The sequence below is a fragment of the Choloepus didactylus genome, chromosome 17 (genome assembly GCF_015220235.1).
Source record: "Choloepus didactylus isolate mChoDid1 chromosome 17, mChoDid1.pri, whole genome shotgun sequence".
Classification (NCBI taxonomy): Eukaryota; Metazoa; Chordata; class Mammalia; order Pilosa; family Megalonychidae; genus Choloepus; species Choloepus didactylus.
Window position 1 is genome coordinate 59,844,750 of NC_051323.1, and position 22,937 is coordinate 59,867,686.

Sequence of the window (22,937 nt, forward strand, 5' to 3'; positions counted from 1 at the left end):
TAAGCTTGTGTTACTTATAGAATAGACACTGGATTTATTAAATCTTTTACAAGATGTACAACCTTTTATAAAATAATTTAAGATTTTATGGGTAAGTTAAAAACGTTAACTGAAGATGTATTTTTGAAAACTGAAAGTTCTAGTATTACAAGTTATCGTAGTTTCAATAAATCAATACCATAAACAACTTCAGATTTAAAATGAGAACATTTTTGCCAATTTTACAAGATATAACATACACATAACATATAAATGAGACCTCTAGAAAAAATGTTAATGCATTACAATTAAATGTGTTTCCAAATAAATATTCTTCCTTGAACAAATTTAGACAAAGACAAATGTTGCCTTCTAAGTAGAAATGGGCAAAAACAATTCCTAAGCAAGCTATATTGCTTTATACTTTTTGGCTGTTTAATTTCTCCAATTAATATCATTCTTCAAGCTAATGAAACTCACATAGTATATTTTAAAACGAAATATATTATATCCCATGCCACATAAAGTCAGGGGCAGTCTGGCTCATTTTATTCACTACCAGTCCCCTGCTACCTCTGGGGGAGGGGTGGACAGAGAGAGGGTTGAGGTTAGGGATAAGGTTATATTCCTCTTTTGCTTCTTCCTACCACCCCACTTACAATCTTTCTGTTTTATTTGACACATTCTTAAAAGAAAAAGCTCCTACTACCCTGGACAGATTTTAAGCCTTTTAAAAGCAGGCAGGACTTAATAGCTCAACTCCAGCATACTAACCCATAATATCTAGTCCACCAAAAACACTGGATATTTGTTTACCTAAAATGTACGATTACTAAGGTATATATGTGTATTTGTGAGTATATATACATATGTACGTATTTATATATGTATACATGAATATATCATAAACACATATCTTGATTCAATTTTTTATTCCCAAATTCTAAAACTCCAAGAAAAAAGTTCTAAAAAAAAAAAAAATACATGTTCAGAAGGGCATACTGAATTCATTATCTTCTATCAATTTCCCACTAACTTCTAAGAAAATCAGAGACCATATATGCTTGGTTTCCAGTCCAATTACAAATGTGTTCGAAAACTCTGACAACAATGGGTCAGCTGTTTTCCTATTAAGTTCTCACATGGCTTTATAACTGAGAATATTAAGCTTTAATTCAGTCTATTACAGATCTCAGCCCACATTTACTTATCTATCTCTAATTCTCACACATTACCAAGAGGAACTAGACAGAGGTAACATTCCCAGATGACATACTGTCAATTTTCTATTAATGAAACTATGTATGACATCCTAATGAAAGTACAGGCAACCAAAGGGCTTGTGAATTAAAATAATAAATCACAGACTGTAGTATACCACTAATCACATGTCAGTAATGTAAGAAGCTCCTTTAAGTGAAATGCTAGATATCCTCAGCATATCAGGATATCTGATCACAGTTAAATAGGCTCCATTTCACATGGCTACCCTCAGAATCCTAAAAGTGGTAGCTGCTACTGCTTAACACAAGCTCAGTGGTCTGTGGAAGCCTTCATTCTGCCTCCTGGTCCATTTCTGAGTAAATACTGCAGCTCTCCTTGATAGACAAGTAAATAGGTGAAGCAGAGTTTATACTTTGACTCTCCTGCTCCCAAACAGATCAGACACAGCCACGGAAATCGAGAACTTGTCAGACAAGTTGAATGGAAAATCCAGTATAGTGATTTTACCAGAACTGTTCTATAGTGAGAGTCATGTGACTCAATTCATGGCTGACTACTGGTACATTGTTTCAAATAGTTCCTTTTGCCTAGTCTCAGATTATTTCACTATTCATTAGGACTTCCATAATTGGAGGTGCTAGTGAGTAAAGGGAAAATTAAAATTATTTGGTTCAAATGCTTCCATACGGATCTATGAAAAGATTTAGTAGAAAGTAAAATTACAAGTCAAATTCAAGGATTTCATTTCATTATAAAGACTTTATTTTTCATCATGGAAATGATTTCCAATTGGCATAGACTGAGATAGAAAATAGAGTATACTTTACAGAATATGGTATTTCTGAATGAAAAATTTTCCTCAAGAATCACACAGTTCTTTCAGATTTCTAACCAAACATTTGTTCTCTAATCTCCTAACCTGACAATTTTTTCTGGCTCCTTAATTAGACTTATGAAAATATAAAATTTAGGAAAAGAAAATACAAAACTTAAGTAACTATTACTAAAATTCACATACCTATCTCCTTCCAATTTTGGTATATCTGAGCAACTAGAGGAATCTTCCAGCCATGTCAAAGTTGGTCTCCTAGAATCAACTCCTGAGCTTGGTTCTCCAGAGAGGATAAGCTGTTGTACAATTGCTGGATCATATGCATTAATCTCAAACTTTAAGTGCACCTAAACAAATGAAAAGACTAAGTTTACCACTGATTTTTTTTTCAATTACTAATCTATTACTTTAAAATAAAAAATATACCTTCATAAGTTTGGAAACATCCCATATGCAGATCTTTCCTCGTTTAGTTGCAGCAGCTAGAAAATGAGGGCAGCTCCCCGACCCAAAGCAAGATATTCTGTCAGTTCCATCTGTACAAGGAAACTGTGCAGGACTTGTTGCGAGAGTGACTGACAGTGGCACATTCTGTGTGTGCTCACCTTTCACAAATGGGCAATTTGGGGAATGTCTCTCATGTTCAGACCTTTACATAAAATAAGGAAGGAAAAATTTATTGAATAACAAGGCAGTTAATTTATACATTAAAACAGAACTCCAGGATACATTTTTTAAAATAATTATTTAAAGTATTTATTATTAAAACGACTCAAATATTCCAAATCTTTCAATTTATTCAAGATCAATCAAATGTTCAATCACTCACTTTAACAGTAGTTGTTATTCACTTTAATTAGTTATACATAAAGCCATTCAGATGAAATAGACCAGTAACTGCTATAGTATAATTTATGCTATATTAACATATTGATTACATTGTTTAAAGTCCTGATATTTTCTCATACTGGTTTCCTCCAACTTTGAATGAGTAACTACTTTCAGTTTAAAATTCCCCTTACACAACACAGCCACAATTGCAAACTACATACAGTAGGAACTCAATAAATGTCCAGATGTAGTAAGGGAAATAGAAGATCTGAAAACAGAGAGATCCCTAGAGTATGGATAATATGGCATATATTAAAAATGCAGTGCTATTCCTCACACATTCACTTTAAAATTCAACCACACATATAACTTCTAAACAAAATTTCTTTTCAAAGAACTTTACAGGGGGAAGTTTTCAAATTGCACACTCTTTTCAAATAAATGCTTAATGAGTAAAAGGAAATTTTAAATTAGTTTGCTAGAAATCCACAACATTTTTAAGAAAAACAAAATACTAGAACCTCAGATCAAGACAGAAATAATGACTTTAAGAACTTTCAGAAATATTTAAAGCAGGATCAAAATTAATATTTAGGAGAAACAAAAGAAAATGTTCTTGCCAGGAGCAGGCCTTGGCCCAGAGATACGTGGTGCCAAAGCCAGGAAAGGTAACAAGCCCAGACATAACCAGAGTCTCCAGGAGCACTTCAGAGTATCCAAAGAAATTAAAAACTAATAACCAGATAATACATTCTGAGTTCTGTGCCCTGTGGACTTCTGCTGAATTCTGGATGAGGTAAAAGAGAGGGAAAAAAGGGATGGAGAGAAGTAAGTTAGGCTCCCTGGAGCAACTAACAAACAACCAGGAACAACTAGTAAATGATCTGGAATAACCGATACGGGACAACCGTGACTGCCCACACAGTGTGCACCAAGCTGGATTGGGAGGAATGCCTGAGATCACAGCATGGAATCTGTGAGTAGACACTGCAGACCCGAGCTGGGAGCCCCCTCCCCCCACAGCAGCCCAAACTGCAAAGCTAGCTGAGATAGAGAGGAGTACTCTCTGAATAAGTGAATATACCTCAGGTGAGCTCCAACTGGGGTTTTAATTGGCAAACGTGGGTGGCTCAATGCAAGCTGCAAATACCCAACAAGCAGACAGAGGCTTTTAGTGATGACTGACCTTGAAGAGCCAGGGGACCTCTCTGCCCTGGGAGGGGGAGCCCAGAGGACCAGATACTATCTCTGGCCAACGGGTGAAACTGGGGGCCGTGGACTGACCCAAATGGGGGCTTTCTGTCACTTTTTCTCTGTCTCAACCTGAGCGGCTCAGTGGAGAAAGCCTCAGCCATTTTCAGTTGGCAGCACTCTGCAGGGAGAAAGCCTCAGCCATTTTCACTTCACAGTGCTCTGCAGTGGAGAAAGCCTCAGCCATTTTCAGTTGGCAGCGCTCTGCAGGGAGAAAGCCTCAGCCATTTTCACTTCAGAGTGCTCTGCAGTGGAGAAAGCCTCAGCCATTTTCAGCTCACAGCGCTCTGACCCAGACAAGGGTGGTGACAGCAGATTCAGAGAGACAAAGAACCTATTTAAATGCAAATGAAAACTCCCTAGGGGGCATATGTTCCCTAAGAGGAAAGAAGTGGTGCCCAGCTCTATTACTGGCCTTCCATTCAGAACCAGACTCCAGGACCTGGGGGAAAACAATCAAACCAGAAAAACTTAAGCTGAGAATTAAAGGGGCCATACCTTCTTACACCAGTCGGGAATGACAGGCTGACAGGCGCCACCTGCTGGGCAGGTTAGGAAAAGCACACTGCCTTGAGGCCTCACAGGGCATATCAACTTTCTAAGACATACCCTCAGGGAAACCTGGTGCTGAATATTTCGTCCTTCTGGGACTGAGCCAGTTCTGGTCTGTGAAAACCTGATCAGGGTAACCAAGGAAACCAGATGCCTAGGCAACAGAAAACTACAACCAACACAGAAAAATGAAGGTATGCCCAGTCAAAGGAACAAACTTATACTTCAACTGAGATACAGGAATTTAAACAACTAATACTAAATCAAATCAAAAAGTTTGTGGAAGATATGGCAAAAGAGCTGAAGTGTGGAATGAAAACACTGGGCATACATAAGGTAGAAATTGGAAGTTCAAAAAAACAACTGGCAGAATTTATGGAAATAAAAGGCACAACACAAGAGAAGAGAACACTCAGGAACTGGAGAACAAGACACCCGAAATCCTACAAACAAAAAAACAGATAGGGAAAAGAATGGAAAAATATGAGCAAAGTCTCAGGGAATTGAATGACATCATGAACAGCTTGAATGTATGTGTCATGGGTGTCCTAGAAGGAGAAGAGAAGGGAAAAGGGGCAGAAGCAATAACTGAGGAAATAATCAATGAAAATTTCCCATCTCTTATGAAAGATATAAAATTACAAATCCAAAAAGTGCAACATACCCCAAACAGAATAGATCTGAATAAGCCTACACCAAGACACTGAATAATCAGATTATCAAATGTCAAAGACAAAGAGAGAATCCTGAAAGCAGCAAGAGAAAAGCAATCCATCACATACAAAGGAAGCTTGATAAAACTATGTGTGGATTTCTCAGTAGAAACCATGGAGGCAAGAAGAAGTGGTGTGATATATTTAAGATACTGAAAGAGAAAAACCGCCAACCAAGAATCCTATATCCGGCAAAAATGTCCTTCAAATATGAGGGAGAGTTTAAAATATTCTCTGACAAACAGACAATGACAGAGTTTGTGAACAAGATACCTGCTCTACAGGAAATACTAAAGGGAGCACTATAGACAGATAGGAAAAGACAGGAGTGAGAGGTCTGGAACACAATTTTGGCTGATGGCAGCACAGCAGTGTAAGGACACTGAACAAAGACGACTGAATAAGGTTGAAAGAGGAAGGTTAGAAGCATGTGGTTCACCAGAAGGAAAGAGGAGATAAAGACTGGGACTGTATAACTCAGTGAAACCTAGAGTGCTCAGTAATTGTGATAAAATGTACAAGTACGTTTTTTCCTGAGGGAGAACAAATGAATGTCAACCTTGCAAAGTGGTAAAAATAGGGTGGGATTGGGGGAAAAATACAATCAATGCAATCTAGAGACTACAATTAATAGAAACCTTGTATTATGCTTCTTTTAATGTAAAAAAAAGGCAATATACCAAAGTTAAATGCATATAAGAGGGGGACATAAAAAGGGGGGGGACATAAGGGAGGAATATGGGACTCTTGGCATTGATAATGTCGTCTCTTTATTTTACTTTAGTTTAATGCTATCTTTCCTTTTGCTGCTTCCTAGCTGTCATGTTTTGTTTTGTTTTTCTCTCTTTCTTTTCTTTTTCTCTTGTCTCTCTACCTTCTTTGACTCTTCCTCCTCCTTTGTGGAAGAAAGGGAGATGTCCTAACATAGATAGTGGTGAGGGTGGTGAATACACAAATACGTGACTATACAGGGAACCATCAACTGTTTACTTAGGACGGAATGTATGGTGTGTGAACAAAACCATCTTAAAAAAAATGGGTTGATGAAGAAAACTTGAAGGCACTATATTGAGTGAAATAAGACAGATACATAGGGACAAATATTGCAGGGTCTCACTGATATGAACTAATTATAATAGGTAAACTCATAGACATGAAATGCAAGCTATCAGGACATAGAATGAGGCTAAAGAATGGGGAGTGGTTGCCTATTATGAGCAGAATGTTCAACTAGTGTGACCTTAAACGTTTGGAAATGGACAGAGGTGATGATAGCATGTTGTAAGAATAACAGTGCTGAACGGTGTGTGAAGGTGGTGGAAAGGGGAAGCTCAGAGTCACTTATGTCACCAGAAGGAAAGTTGGAGGTTAAAAGATGGGAATGTATAAAACAATGAATCTTGTGGTGGACAATGTCCAGGATTAACTGTATAAATATTAGAAATCTCTCTCATGAACTAGAACAAATGTATGACACTATAACTAGAAGTTAATAATAGACGGGCATATAGGAAACAAAACATACCTATTGCAAACTATATACTACAGTTAGTAGCATTTTAACATTCTTTCATCAGTAGTAACAAATGTACTACACCAATACTATGAAACAATAATGGAGGCAGGGTGGTCAGGGATACGGGAGGATTTGAATTTCCTTTTTCTCTGTGTCTTTATTTCTTTTCTTGAGTAATGAAAATGTTCTAAAAATTGAAAAAAATTTAATTGTGGTGATGGATGCACAGCTATATGATGGTACCATGGGCAACTGATTGTACACTTTGGATCTTTAGATAATTGTATGGTATGTGAACAATCTCAATTAAAAAAATAATAAAATATATATATATATATTAAGTATACACTGATTATATACTTCGGATGTAATATATGGTATATGAATATATCTCAATAAAACCCGCAAACTGAAATACAAAGAGTTTAGAATACTATATCATTTAGCATTATATAAATGTTATTATTATTACTATTTCTACTGCCAGAGCCTCATAGTAGTCATCTGTAAAAATAAGGTCACAATACATGATCTGTAAAACTTAATTAAATTCTAAAATTTAAGGCACTAGAATTCAAAGATACCACAGACATCTAAAAATCACTATAAAAATTCAGAGTTTGTTGCTAGTAAACCTGTCATCCAAGAAGTGCTACAGGGAATCCTTCAGCTGAAAGTGAAAGGACACTAGGGAGTAACCTGAGTCCAAAGAAATAAAATACACTGGTAAAGTTAACTACATACATAAATATAAAAGTCAATTATTAATATATTTCTAATTAGTACCTCTTTTTTTCTGTATGATTTAAAAAATAGCTACATAAAATAATAGTAAGCCAATGTCAGTGGATGTACAACGTAGAAAGATGTAATTTATAACAATAACAGGAGGGGGGGAGAACAGATCCATATAGGAACGCTTTTTGTAAAACAGAAAGAAAGTGGAGGAATTGAACAACAAAATTATGATCTGGAAAACAAACAGCAAATGGTAACCTAACTCTTACCTTATCAGTAATTATTCTAGATATAAATTGGTTAAACTTTAATTAAAAGGCAGAGATTGCAGGATTGATGAAGGAAACCATGAATCAACTATTGCTGTGTACAAGAGACTCACTTTAGAACCAAAGACAAAACTGCAATGAAAGTGAAAGAATGAAAAAAGATATCCTATGCAAATACTAACTGAAAAGAGAACTGGAGTGGCCATATTAATATCAGAAAAGATAGGGCAAAAGTTGCTGTAAGAGATAAAGAAGGACATTATATATTGTAAAAGGGTCAATCTATCAAGAAGATATAACAATTATAAATACATATGTACCTATTAGCAGACTCCCAAACATATATGTAGCAAAAATGATAGGTAAAGGGGAAAATAAAAGCTGTAGTTGGAGACTTCAACACACAACTTTGTTGGACAGAACAACTGAACAAAAGATAAACCAAGATGACCTGAGTAACATATAAAGCAGCTAGATATAACACAGAATACTCCTTCCAACAACAGAATACACATTCTTCTCAAGTGCACATGGAACATTCTCCATGTTAAGTCACAAAATGTGTCGATAAATTTTAAAAGATTGAAATCATCCAAAGTATTATCTCTGACCACAACAGAATGAAATGAGAAATCAACAGAAGGAAAATTAAAAAATATACTCTTTAACCAATGCAATCAAGGAAGCTAGTAAATGTTTGAAGGTTAATGGAAATGAAAACAAAACATACCAAAACTAATGGAATGAAGCAAAAGCAATGCTCAGAGAGAAATTTCTAACTATGCCTACATTAACCAATGATCTCAAATCAATAACCTGACCTTCCACCTTAATGGACTAGAAAAAGAAGAGCAAACCCAAAGCCAGGAGAAGGAAGGAGAAGTTTGGGGTGGAAATAAGTGAAAGAGGAAAACAATGGAATCAATGAAATTAAAAAAAAAAAAAAAAAACTGGTTCTTTGAAAAGATCAACAAAACAGGCAAACTTTTAGCTAGACTGACCAAGAACAAAAGAAAACTCAAATTACTAAAATCAACAATAAAGTGAGAACATTATGAGCGATGTTTACTGAAATAAAATAGAAATATAAGAATATATGAACAATTGTATGCCATCAAACTAGATAATCTAGATGAAATGGATCAAGTCCTAGAAACAAACTGCCAAAACTGACTCAAGAAGAATTAGAAAATCTGAATAGGCCTATAACAGAGATAATCAAAAATCTTCCAACAACAAAAAGGTCCAGGAACAGATGACTTCACTGGTGAATCTACCATAAAGAAAAATCAGTCTTTCTCAAACTCTACCAAAAAAACAGAGAAGGAAATGCATCCTAACTTGTTCTATAAGGCCCATATTAACCTAATACCAAAGATAGCACCAGAAAGGAAAACTACAGACCAATATCTCTAACATGTACACATACAAAAATCTTCAACAAAATGCTAGGAAACTTAATCCAGCAGCATATTTAAAGTATGATTATACACCATGACTAAGTAATTCCAATCTGAAATATATACCTAGAGAACTGAAAACAAAGTCATACACAAATGTTTATAGCAGTATGTTTCACAATAGCCAAAAAGTGGAAAAAACCAAGATGCCCACTAACCAATGAAAGGATAAACTAAATACAGCATATCCATTCAAAGGGATGTTATTCAGCCATATTAATAGGAATGATATACTTGTACATGCTACAACATGGAACCTTGAAAACATTATGTTATATGAAAGAAACCAGCTACAAAAGGCCACATGTTGTAGAATTCCATTTATATGAACTGTCTAGAATAGGCAAATCCATAGCCACTGAAAGTAGATTAATGGTTGTCAGGGATTGGAGAAAGGGGTAATGAAGTGACTGCTTGATGGGTATGAGATGATGAAAATTTTCTGTAATTAGACAGCAGTGATAGTTGACAACATTAAGAATGTACTAGAAGTCATTTTAAGATAGTTAAAATGGTGAATTTTACATTATATGAATTTTCCCTTAATAAAAAGAAATTTTTCTCCTCAAAAAACAAAATTTAAATATATATAAAGTGCTTAGAATAGTATATTTATATAGTATTATATAAATATATGCTACTATTATTTACTATTTCTATTGCCAGAGCCTCATAGTAATTATTTGTAAAAATGAGGTTGTAATACATGACCATCTAAAACTTAAGTTCTAAAATTTAATGCACCAGAATTCAAAGATACTACAGACATCTAAAATCACTACAGAAATTCAAATGGAAATCACAAGGCCCTCCTCTGTGTATTACCTGTACTGTCCGCCTGCCCTTAACAGTCCACGATTTAACTGCTGTACTCAAACTGCTACTTGAGTTCCTTTTATCACAGTCTCTGGTTTTCACTGTGAGCTGGTGCTATTCTTTGGCACTTCTCCCCTTGTATAGATTTTGGAAGGTCATGATAGTTTGAAAGTAGAGACAGTCTTGCAAGTAATGTGACACCGTATAGACAGCACTATACCATTCTTTTAATGCAGAGGCAAAGCAAGAGTATTATTATATCTAAACCAGAAAAGTAAAATTTGGAAGAGAATTTACAAAACTAATTTAACCTATTATGCCTTGAAAACTCGTGACTCACCAAGGTTCATCAGTAGGTTCCCAACAAACGAGACATACACTACATGTAAAACACATGGCTCTATCATCTCCAGATGAGGCAGGCTGCAAAATCATAAAGAAAGGAAAAAGAAATGGTGACTTGATAATAAAATAGCTTTTTAACAAAAACTCTTCAGAAAAAGGAGTTGATAATTTTTGGTAAAATTCCATACTTTTGAGCACCTATTCCACAGCTGTAAATTTATTATACATTTTAGAAAACCAAGAATAATAAGCACTTGACACAGACAGATTCTAGGAAACCTATGAGTTGATCTCTTTGCAAAGATAAGACTATAATGGAGTACAATGAGCAAAAACGCAACAGGAAAATAACAAGGCATCACTTAATAGCAATCATATAGGAATTAACATCAAATTAGAAGAAAGAAGATGTTGAGAAGAATGGTCCAGTCTCTAAACTCACCTATCTTTAACTGGAAATCTAACAAACCTCAAATAAAATATTCAGACAGATATGTTTTTCTGGTTTAATTTTAGTTAACATAGAACATTTCAGATAACTAATATATATTCACTCTTCAGATTCTTTATGGCAGTAACTTCAATGTACTTCAAAATTTACTTGAATTCTTAAGTTGAATGAGGACATTTTATGTAAACTGACATATAAACATTAGCTTTCTTATATTCTTTAGCATTGGTAAGCTAAATGGTGGTAAGCCATTCTCTACTTCTCCGATGAAGTTTCCTATTAATCAGTGTTATTATACCTATAGGAACCCATCTTTCTTAACGTCCCTCTACTTGAGCTCAGTGAAGCTCTTCTTAATGTCCCATGCTAATCCTTATACTCTACACCTTCCTCTTTTCCTACACAAACAAAACTATAACCATTTTCCTTAACTAATTCTCCTTCTTTCTACACAATTTCTTAATTAATTCTTCAATATACATGTATTTAGGTTGCACCGAGTTGCCTGCAACACTGCTTCTCTAGTTATCTAGTATATGGGTATCTGCTATCTCAACTAAAATTAAAATTTCAGGAGCAAGTACAATGTGCTGTTTTTTATTGCATTACCCTAAGTATCTTCTACCGTGTTACAAATACAGATACCAAAAACTGAAAATAAACACACATACAAAGAGAACAGTTTTTAAAAAGCAAATCTGGAGAATATTCTCTATTTGGTGATAAAAAAAAATTAGTCTGAAAGAAAATACTTAGCTATTAAAGTAACTTAGTTATTAGCTACTGTCTAACAAATATTTTTCCCTTAATTTAGAAAACAATACACAGCATAGGAAACAGGCAGTCAGTATTATGATCAAGATAGGAACAAAACAAAATACAAATATGTACATGCAAAAAGCCAAATTCCATGTAATAATAACAATGACAGAAAAAGAATTAAAATGCTGATCAAAATATATATATATATATATACACATATTCTTGATAGTCTTTTTCACCTGATGATAAAATCCAGCTTGAGCCATCGGATCTGGTTGTGCCCACCTATAGCCGACATGAGGCCATGAGGTAAATGTCTCTCGTCGGTTTGCTTCACTGTACATCAATGATCTAAAAGTAAACATACTTTATGTAATTCAAGTTAGGCATCAAATTATAATGAAACTCCTACTTGAAACTGCATAAAAAATTTTACTGGTTTATCAACAAAAACTGTAAATGGTCTAATAACCAAGTTCAAAATAGGTTGTTTATTTCTTTATTTTAACCTAAAAAAAAAAAATGATTACTTGTAGGACTTTCCCTTAAACAGGATAGGAAAAAAGAAAACAAGATTGATGGCTACAACTGATAAACAATTCCAAGGATGGATTACATTAACCATTGCTGTATAATTACCAAGCAGAGAACAGAAAATCTTGAAATATGGAACTAGAGGGCTGTAAGCTTTCAGCAAGTGCCAAATTTGGCATAATTAGATAAAAATACAACCAAAGGAACAGTGGTTTTTATCTCAACCATCTAGAGAAACCATTTTCTAGTTTAACTTTAAAAAAAAAAAAAAAAAAAAAAGAACAGAAAAGTTTTGTGTTTATCTCAAGAGAAATTATTTTTCCAGAGAATTATCAAAAAGGAAATCTTCACTAAGTTTTTAAATTAAAATCTATTAGCTCACTGGTAGGCAACCTATAACAGAGTCCCAGAGTAATTATTAAAAAGGAAATCTTCACTAAGTTTTTAAATTAAAATCTATTAGCTCACTGGTAGGCAACCTGTAACAGAGTCCCAGAGTAATTTTTAAAAGGACCATACCAAAATTAGGAAAAGCTTCAAGTAAGAAAGGACTGCCAAGCAAAATTTATTCTTCCTAATACAGAACTGCAACTGATAACAGAAAGAAAAAAAGAGAGAAATTGATAATGGCCATCACAAAGAGACCAGAAAAACATCTTTCTTTAAATTTTTCCCTTAAATTGGTACCTGACTTCCTGTAACACTGCAGAGAGTTATATGTTTAGGTGTGTTCTGGCTAAAAAAATAAAATAAAATAAAATAAAATAAAATAAAATAAAATAAAGGAAAAAAAAAGTTGTTGGGTTAAAAAAGCCTTATAATTTACACACTATCGATATCTTAAGGGATCTCTGTCAGTCTGAGAACAAAAAAACGGTTCACTTAATTATATTACCAAACAACAGCACTAGCATCCAGTAGACTAACTCCAACCTCAGACAGACTACAAACTCCAACTCAAACTTCAGACAGACTCCTCCTAAGAGTCCTAGATTCAACGGTAATGAAGCAAACACCACACAGACTACTTCAAAATCAATATTTTCGGACATTTTAACACCTCCCAAAACACTGAACATTCTACCTGACTAATACATTTCCTAAAATACAAAATTTACCGCAGCTTACACTGACGGCTACTGTTTGCAAAGAATATTACTCTGATCCTATGACTTTTATAATCCAAAGACAGGCATAGCTCCCAAACAAGAAACAATTATTGCTAAGTACATTGTTCTCTTCTTTTTCCGTTTCCAGATATATACTTTCTACATCAAAGAATATTTTAATGAGCCATAGCACATAACACCTGACAGCCAGATTAAAATGAAATTCTCTGCATTCTGCCCAAGAGTGAGATGGCACTATTACTGTACAAGATAACAAACTCTTTCCAGTTATTAACACAACAAAAAAGTTATTAATATAACAATAAAAGCACTTAAAAAGGGCAATTTATTAAGCAGTTTACCAAAAAAGAAACTAATAAATCATGCATACTAATGTAAGAACCATATTCAGACAATAGAAGTTAAAAATGAATCCATTTAGAGGTGTCTTCTCTAACACCAGCATATATTATTTATAAACGTACTTCAGAAAAATGCATAGGAAGTTGCAATTCACATCTAAATAATGAAAATCTGAAAATGTAAACCTCTACATAAAGGCAAATGCATACATCTAATCAAAACCATTAGACTTGACATTTCAATATAGCATTTCTCAACTTCAGTTCTTTCAAAAGAATCTGATTAATGCCATTCCAAGCAATGCAGGTTAATATTTTAAATGAGTACATTATGGCTTTTAATTACACAAATTAAAGCAGGCACTCAATAAATCTGTATTGGAGAAAATGATAGTTGAGGTATAATCTTGGTAATGGTCTATTCAAATCCAGAGCAGACAGCACAGAAATCTTAATACAAAATTGTCCCAACTGATTTTTTAACTCTTTTCATTTTTCATTGTGAAACAATTTATGGCTCTTCGCTTACTCAGATTTTGGCACAGTTTTCAAATTTATCAATCTCAAAGGTAACAAAATTCAATCAACAGGAAACTAATTCTGACATACTGAACAATCATAATTTTAAGTTGACTCAAATTTATTTACTAAGCAAGTACTAATCTGGAATTTTCAAAGAATGGTTTTATAGCCCCTTTGAATACCCTTAGGCTACAAACAATAGTAATCAGGTAGTATTTTATTTCAATTCAGTATTGAATCTTAGTTATTTATTTCAATTCAGAATTTTGATAGAAATAAATGAGAATGTGAAAGGTTATCAAAATATTTTCAAGTAATTTTAATTGTAATCAGATATTACAGTTATTCTTGGTAAACTCAAAAGGTAATCAACTTAATCTCATTTTGCATCCCTATTTAAGCAAGAGTCATACCTGTCTACAGAACGGCCTGGCCCCACTCCAAGTTCTGGACGTGCACTGGGTAAGAGGTAAGACAATCTGTCCATCACTGAAGATGCCACAGGTAAGGCAGCAACATTTTGATTTATTTTCTTGAGTTCATTTACAATGGCACTGGCAACGGACTTCAACACATGATGAGGAAGATGAAATGTAACTGTGGCCCACTAAAAGAAAATGGGTGCATAAGCAAAAGAAAACTTACTCAACAGTTTTAACCAAAACCATAAGAAACATTATCAAGTTATTAATATAAAGTTATTTATTAGTCTCAAGTTAGCTTACTACATTAGTTCACATAATGCAGAAACTTGTGGTTGTGTAAGAAATGAAAGTTCAACTACCCTGAAAAAGACCGTTTAGAAGCAGATGGTAAAGAGTCTTCTTACATATCCCTTCCACCATTAAGGATGACTGAAATTATCTGTAACCTTTCATACTCCTCTATCACATACGTAATATTAAGCATAAACAAAAGCACACAAATATTTCCATTGATAAGAACATACATTTGTATAATTTATCATTACTGGGGTATATGAGGATTTAGTTCTGCTTAGCAGATGGTTATGTTTTTGCCAATTGTCAGCATCATAATCAAGCAATAGTAATTAAAATCATGGGCATTATAGTCACACAGACCTGGATTCCAAACCCAGCTTTACCATCAAATGTGTGACCTTGGTCAAATTAACTTCAGTTTCCTGCTTCTGTAAAATGGGGAAAACAAAATACCTATTCAAGTGAGGTTGAATAATACTCATTTGAGAATTCAAGTGAGGTTTGGTACAGTGTTTGACAGAATAAGAACTCAATAAATATTAAACACAATTATCTAATATTACAATTACTAAAGACTTGAGACTCCAAAACTGTTAAGTTATCATTCTCTCAGAGAATTACTATAAAGTAATGTCCTCTTTATAACCTGGCCCCTGCTCACCTGTGAAGAGTTTTGCACTCAGTCTAGTATACTCCAGGCAGCCTACTAAACTATTACTTACTTATAAACTAGAAAAACTTGTGGCCAGAAACAAGACTTGAATTGCTAAAAAAGAAAGTGAAAGCCTTTCACCTAGCTTCCAGTCCTAACCTGTGCATAGTTTCATAGCCTCTTGGTTGAAAGAGACGCCAAATCCCTTGAGAAAGGACCCTACCATAATGTCAATGAACTATACTTTATAAATCATACCCAAAGCCTTCCCCCAAAGTAACCTTGGGTGTTCACTACAGTGACCACACACTGGGGTAAAGAAAACATTGTGATCTTTCAGGCATTACAAAACAGTGGCACTGAATGGACCAAAAACACCATATGGCCCACCAGTCCAAGGGGGAACTTACGATGGTCAAGTGATTAATGGAGTTCGGGCCCAAAGCTCTCTCACAGTGGGCTTTGTGTGTCCACAGACCCATTCCATAGTTATTTCTCTAGTTCCTGAAAGCATAATTGGAAAAGAAATAGAAAAATCCCCATATTGGCTCTCTGATCCTCTCAGGGACCATTAAGTTAGGAAAGGCCAGGTAGAAGTCCCTGGAACTTTCCTTCCATACTAGCATACTAAAAAAACAAAGCCATACCATATTTCTGAGGAAATTTCTAACATTAATGCCACCCTTAATTGAACTGAAAGATAAAAGAGTGATCAGACTATCTATTCCCCCATTTAACTGGCCTCTATGGCCTATGCAGGAGATAAATGCATCTTAAGAACAACTGTGGATTATTGCAATCCATCAGGTGATGATTCCAATTGCAGCTGCTATTCCAGATGACATATCTTCACTGAAGAAAATCAACAAAATTCCCTGATATCTGGCAGGCAGTTATAGTTCTATAAAATCCTTTTTTTCTATACTAATGTTTACGGACCACAAAAAAGCAATATGCTTTTACCTGACAGGTCAATAGCAAATCTTCACAGTCTGACATTACAACTGTGTCTCACGCCTTTACCATAATCTATTCTCACAAAATCTTGATCATCTTAACATCTTGGAGATCACCACAAATGGTCATCTACACTGATAACATCATGCTGACTGGTACAGATGAGGAAGAAGCAGCACAGAACTTAAATACTTGATTAAACCACATGCAACTCAGAGAGGAGCAATAATCACTACAAAAATTCAGGGACCTGCAATCACTCTGAAGTTCTTAGAGGTCCAGTAATCTGGGCATGTCAAGATATTCCCTTCAAGGTTAAAGACAATTCCTACACCTTGTAAACACCAGCCAATAAAAAAGAAGCACATGCATTGTGGACCCCACACTTAGCATATTTGAGTGTGCTGCTCTAACCCAATTATCGAGTAGCATATAAGGCTGCCAATTTAGAATAAGGCACAGAACAAAACTAGGCTCTACGGCAGGTCCAAGCTTCACTGCAAGTTGTTCTTCATGTCTTGTATCTTATGAGCAGATTCAATGGCACTAGAAGTATCTGTAGCAAGTAAGAATGCTGTAAGGAACCACTGGTAAGCTTAATTGGGACAATCACAGAACAGAACACTAGGGTCTTGGAGCAAGGCCACATCCTCTCCTCAAATAACTGTTCTCCTCTTAGAAACAGTCCCTAGCTTATTACTGATCCCTGATAGAAACTTAAGTGTCATGGATATAGGACAAATATCTATGCAGTTAGAGCTGTTTATCACGAACTGGATGTCATATGACACACCAAACCATGAACTGCACATGAACAACAACTATTCTTCATCAAGTAGTATATAAGAGATCAGTCTGAGAAAACCCAAAAGACACAAGTTGTACAAGCAAGTGGCTCAGACTTCTAAATACCTGTGTCTGCTGCAATATCTCTTCTCCTTCCCTCAATCCAGATATGGATTAATAGGGAACTCCTTATAATGAGATAATTGAGGTAGAAAAACACTAGCTTGATTTACAGATGGTTCTGCATAATGTGTTGGTACCACTTCAAAGTGGATGGCCGTAAAATTATAGCCCCAACTGGGGTGACCCTAAAGGACAGTGGTAAAGGTAAATCTTCTCAGTGGACAAGACTTCAATCAGTGCATTTGGTTGTTCTCTTTGTCTGGATTGAAAGTTGACCAGAAGAAAAGATCCTCACTGATTAACAGGCAATAGTTACTATTTTGGCTGGATGGACAGGCACTTGCAAAGAAGATCAAGATTAGAAGACTGTAAAAAAGGATGTCAAGGGTGAATCAAAATAGTGTGAAAATATTTGTGAATGTGAATGCTCATTAAAAAGTACCCAGAGGAAGGTGGAGGAGCTAAGATGGCAGCACAGAGAGGTGCAGAACTTAGTCAGTCCCCTGGAGCAACTAGCAAATAATTTGGAATAACTGCTAGGGGACAATTGTGACTGTCCACACATCATACACTAACCTGGACTGGGAGGAATGCAAGATCGCAGAATAAAATCTGTAAGTAAAAACTTGGAACCACATCAGGAGTACACTCCCCACACGGCAAGGCTGAGCTGCAAAACCTCATGGTGGTAGGAAGCAGCACTCTCTGAACAAGCGAATATAGCTCAGCCTAACTCCAACTGGGGATTTAACTAACAAATGTGGACTGCTGAATACAAACTACAAACCTCTAACAAGCAGAGAGAGGCTTTTAGTGATGACTGACCTTAAAGAACCAGAAGATTCTGATGTCCTGAGAGGGGAAGCCCAGAAGACCAGGTGTTACTTCTGGCCAACGAGTGAAACTGGGGGGCCGTAGACTTGCTCTGAAAGGGGACTTCCTGTCCCTTTTTCTCCCTTGCAACCTGAGGGGCTCAGAGGAGATAACCTCAGCCATTTTCAGTTCGCAGCACTCTGACCCAGACACGGTGGAGATAACAAAGCCAGAGAGACAAAGAAGCTACTCAAATGCAGATAACTCCCTAGGGGATGTATCTTCCCTAAGAGGAACGAGGTGGGGCCCAGCTCTAGTACTGCTCTTCCCTTCAGAACCAGACCCAGAGCCTGGGGGAAAGCAGCCAAAACAGAAACTAAAGGGGCCACATCTCCTTACACCAGTCAGGAGCAACAGGCTGACAGGTGCCACCTGCTGGGCAGGTAAGGAAAAGCACAACAGCTAGAGACCTCACAGGAAAGTCTGTCAATCTCTAAAACACACCCGTAGGGAAACTTGGAACTGAATATATCCCCATTCTGAGATCTGAACCCGTTCTGGTCTGGGAAAATCTGATTGGGGTAACAAAGGAAACCAGATGCCTAGACAACAACAACAAAAAAATACAATCTATACTTGGAAAAATAAAGATATGGCCCAGTCAAACTTACACCTGAATCAAGATGTATTTCAGATATTGTTTCACTTTAATGAAACAATCAATTAAAGATTTTAAAAGAAATATGCTAAATCAAATCAAAAAAACAAATCAACGAGTTCAGGGACAATATAACAAAAAAGATGAAAGCTATAAAGAAAACACTGGGCGAACAAAAGGTTGAAACTCAAAGTCTGAAAAAATAACTGGCAGAATCTATGGAAATGGAGGGCACAACACAAGAGATGAAAAACACAATGGAGACATACCACAGCAGATCTCAAGAGGCAGAAGAAAACACTCAGTAACTGGAGAACAAGACACCTGAAATCCTACACACAAAACAACAGATAGGGAAAAGAATGGAAAATTATGAGCAACTTCTCAGGGAACTGAATGACAACACGAAAAGCAGGAAGGTACTTGCCATGGGCATCCCAGAAGGAAAAGAGAAAGGAAAAGGGGCAGAAGCAATAACAGAGGAAATAATCAATGAAAATTTCCCATCTCTTATGAAAGACATAAAATTACAGATCCAAGAAGTGCAGCGTACCCCAAACAGAACAGATCTGAATAGACCTATGCCAAGACACTTAATAATCAGATTATCAAATGCTTAAGACAAAGAGAGAATCCTGAAAGCAGCAAGAGAAAAGTGATCCATCACATACAAAGGAAGCTTAATAAGACTATGTGTGTAGGTAAGAATACAGTGGTGATATATTTAAGATACTGAAAGAGAAAAACCACCAACCAAGAATCCTATATCTGGCAAAAATGTCCTTCAAATATGAGAGAGAGTTTAAAATATTCTCTGACAAACAGACAATGACAGAGTTTGTGAACAAGATACCTGCGCTACAGGAAATACTAAAGGGAGCACTACAGACAGATAGGAAAAGACAGCAGTGAGAGGTCTGGAACACAATTTTGGCTGATGGTAGCACAGCAGTGGAAGGACACTGAACAAAGATGACTGAGTACGGTTGAAAGAGGAAGGTTAGGAGCATGTGGGACACCAGAAGGAAAGAGGAAAGATAAAGACTGAGACTGTAATAACTCAGTGAAACCTAGAATGTTCAACAATTGTGATAAAATATACAAATATGTTTTTACATGAGGGAGAACAAATGAATGTCAACATTGCAAGGTCTTAAAAATAGGGTGGTACTAGGGAGAAAAACACAATCAATGCAAACTGGAGACGACAGTTAACAGAAACACCGTATTATGCTTTCTTTAATACAACAAAGGCAATATACCAAAACTAAATATCTGTAAGAGGGAGACATACGGGAGGTGTATGGGTCTCATATCTGTAAGAGGGAGACATACGGGAGGTGTATGGGTCTCTTGGCATTGGTGATATTGTCTGACTCTTTTATTCTACTTTAATTTAATTCTGTCTTTCCTTTCACTGCTTTTTAGCTGTCATGTTTATTTATTTTTCTTCTTTCTTTTTCTTTGTCTTTTGTTTCTCTACCTTCTTTGACTCTTCCTCCTCCTTTGTGGAAGAAATGGAGATGTCCTTATATAGACAGTGGTCAGGGTGGTGAATACATAACTATGTGACTATACAGGGAACCATCGATTGTCTACTTAGGACGGAAAGTATGGTGGGTGAACAAAACAGTCTTTAAAAAAATGGGTTGATAAAGAAACCTTCAGGGCACTATATTGAGTGAAATAAGTCAGACACATAAGGACAAATACGGCAGGGTCTCACTGATATGATCTAATTATAACATGCAAACTCATAGAGATGAAATGTAAGTTATCAGGATATAGAATGAGGCTAAAGAATGGGGAGGGGTTGCATATTATGAACAGAATGTTTGGGCTGAACTTAAGTGTTTGGAAATGAACACAGGTGAGGGAGCAAGTTACTGTGAGAAAAACTAAGTGCTGAATGGTGTGTGAATGTGGTGCAAAGGGGAAGCTTACAGTCTTGTATGTCACCAGAAGAAAAGTTGGAGGTTAAAATATGGGAATATATAAAACAGTGAATCTTGTGGTGGACAATGTCCATGATTAACTGTACAAATATTAGAAATCTCTTTCACGAACTATAACAAATATATGACACTATAACTAGAAGTTAATAATAGAGGGGTATATAGGGGGAAAATACCCATTAAAACTATGTACTACGGTTAGTAGTATTTTAACATTCTTTCATCAACAGTGACAAATGTACTATACCAACACTATGAGTCAATAATGGAGGGGGGTTGGTTAGGGGTATGGGAGGATTTGAGTTTTCTTTTTTGTTTTTATTTCTTTTGTGGAGTAATGAAAAGGTTCTAAAAATTGAAAAAAAAATTAACTGCAGTGATGGATGCACTGCTGTTTGATGGCACTGTGGGCAATTGATTGTACACTTTGGATCTCCGGAAAATTGTATGGTATGTGAACAATCTCAATAAAATTACTAAAAAATAAAAAAAGTACCCAGAGGAAATGGATAAATTAACGTGTTATATGCACCTTAGTCAGCCTCTAGAAAGCTATTCCAGTGCTTGCTCAAAGGACCTGTATACAAAGTGCCATGGCAACAGACTTGGAGGCTATTTATGGGCCCAACAACATGAACTTCCCCTCTCCAAGACTAACCAGGCTTTAGCTGTTGCTGACTGCCTAACCAGCCAATAGCAGATACGAACACCGAGCCACCAATATGACACCACTTTCCAATGGAGGCAATCAGCTATCTGACGCAAGGCTGATTATATCAGATTCCTTCTCTCATGGACAGGGCAGCAATTTGTCTCCATTGTAACAGATATGTACCTTGGATACTTTTTCTGCTTACAATGCTTCTGCCATAATCAATACTAGTATCTATGAACTACAGAGTGTCTAATGTACCATCACGGTATTCTACACAACTCTGCTTCTAAGGAAAAAGGAAAGGTGAAGGGGAAGGCAAAGGGGAATTTTTGGTGGTCGTTTAATTTACTCTTTAGGTAACACAGTTAAGGTACCTAAATAGTTGAGACTTATCACTAGATTTTTTAGGAGTAGTTATCACTGAGGGACGGATAAAATGTCTGTTGGAACTTGATATCCTCCCTTTCTGGGAAACGGGAGAAAATCTTCATTTATAAAAGAAATAAGTGCATCTTGCTAAAGAAAGCATAATATTTTTGTTGTACAAAAGTCCACATATGTGTAGAAGGTGTGTATTGAGATCCTGGGTAGTCAAAGGGGTAGACTGTGCCAGTTATTAAAACCATTGTCTCTCAGCTCCAAACCTATCCTTTAATTCTCTGCTATGTCATGTTGTGTCTAGGACTCTGCAAACTACATTTCTTCTTTGCCAACCAAGTTTCCTGGCTATTAGAAAGCACAGGAGGGAAATCAGAAATCACAATGAGGGGAGAAACAGAGAAAGACTTGCTCCTTCCTGCTGCCTGTCACTGCTGTAGCATTCCTTCACCAGAGGACTTTCAACCTGGTAGCAGAAGTTGTTTCTTCCATTCTTCACCTTTTTTGCTTTTTTCTTTTTTTTTTTTTTTTTTTTTTTTTGGCATTCTCAGAACCAGTCTCCCAGAGCTCCAACAGCCAAGCAGCACTGTATTTTCAGAGATCTAAGTCCTAGCCTTACAAGCCCTTTCTCCAAGCTCTTGAAGTATAGTTGGGCAGCAACCAGTGCTTAACACTTAGCTTCCAACTCATGAGTCCAAGGTAGCTGTTTCAGCCCTCCTTGTTTTCTAACCATAGGGCAAGTGGAGCTCACTGGCATCACACTTGCACACACACATGCACACACACTCTCTCTCTTGCTTCTTTCTTGTTCTCTCTTTCACAGACTTTCTCTGTCATACATACACTTTCATACTCACTTCATTGGACAGAATTTAGTTATATAGCCACACCACACAACTCATCCTCTAAGCATTTAGGTTCTAATAACCCTAACCCTCTCTTTGTTCCTCCAGACCTAGGTGATAGCTGCTT

The 22,937-nt window shown here is 36.1% G+C and overlaps 1 protein-coding gene across 15 annotated transcripts in view; it reads right to left on the reverse strand.

Moving 5' to 3' along the window:
• The window catches only part of BIRC6 (baculoviral IAP repeat containing 6), a 317,621-nt gene that overhangs the window by 227,350 nt on the left and 67,334 nt on the right, over positions 1-22,937 (reverse strand). For 14 of the 15 annotated variants that reach the window (XR_005212389.1, XM_037807172.1, XM_037807169.1 and 11 more), the window contains exons 4-8: positions 14,680-14,873; positions 11,979-12,090; positions 10,522-10,604; positions 2,462-2,684; positions 2,222-2,382 (exon numbers count right to left, since the gene is read on the reverse strand). Coding sequence is in view for 14 of the 15 variants with exons in the window: in XM_037807172.1 (XP_037663100.1) it covers positions 2,222-2,382; positions 2,462-2,684; positions 10,522-10,604; positions 11,979-12,090; positions 14,680-14,873 (773 nt within the window). In the remaining variant the exon portion in view is untranslated. Of the gene's footprint in view, positions 1-2,221; positions 2,383-2,461; positions 2,685-10,521; positions 10,605-11,978; positions 12,091-14,679; positions 14,874-16,050; positions 16,162-22,937 lie in introns of those variants that run through there. The other variant, XM_037807174.1, reaches the window with a different exon arrangement.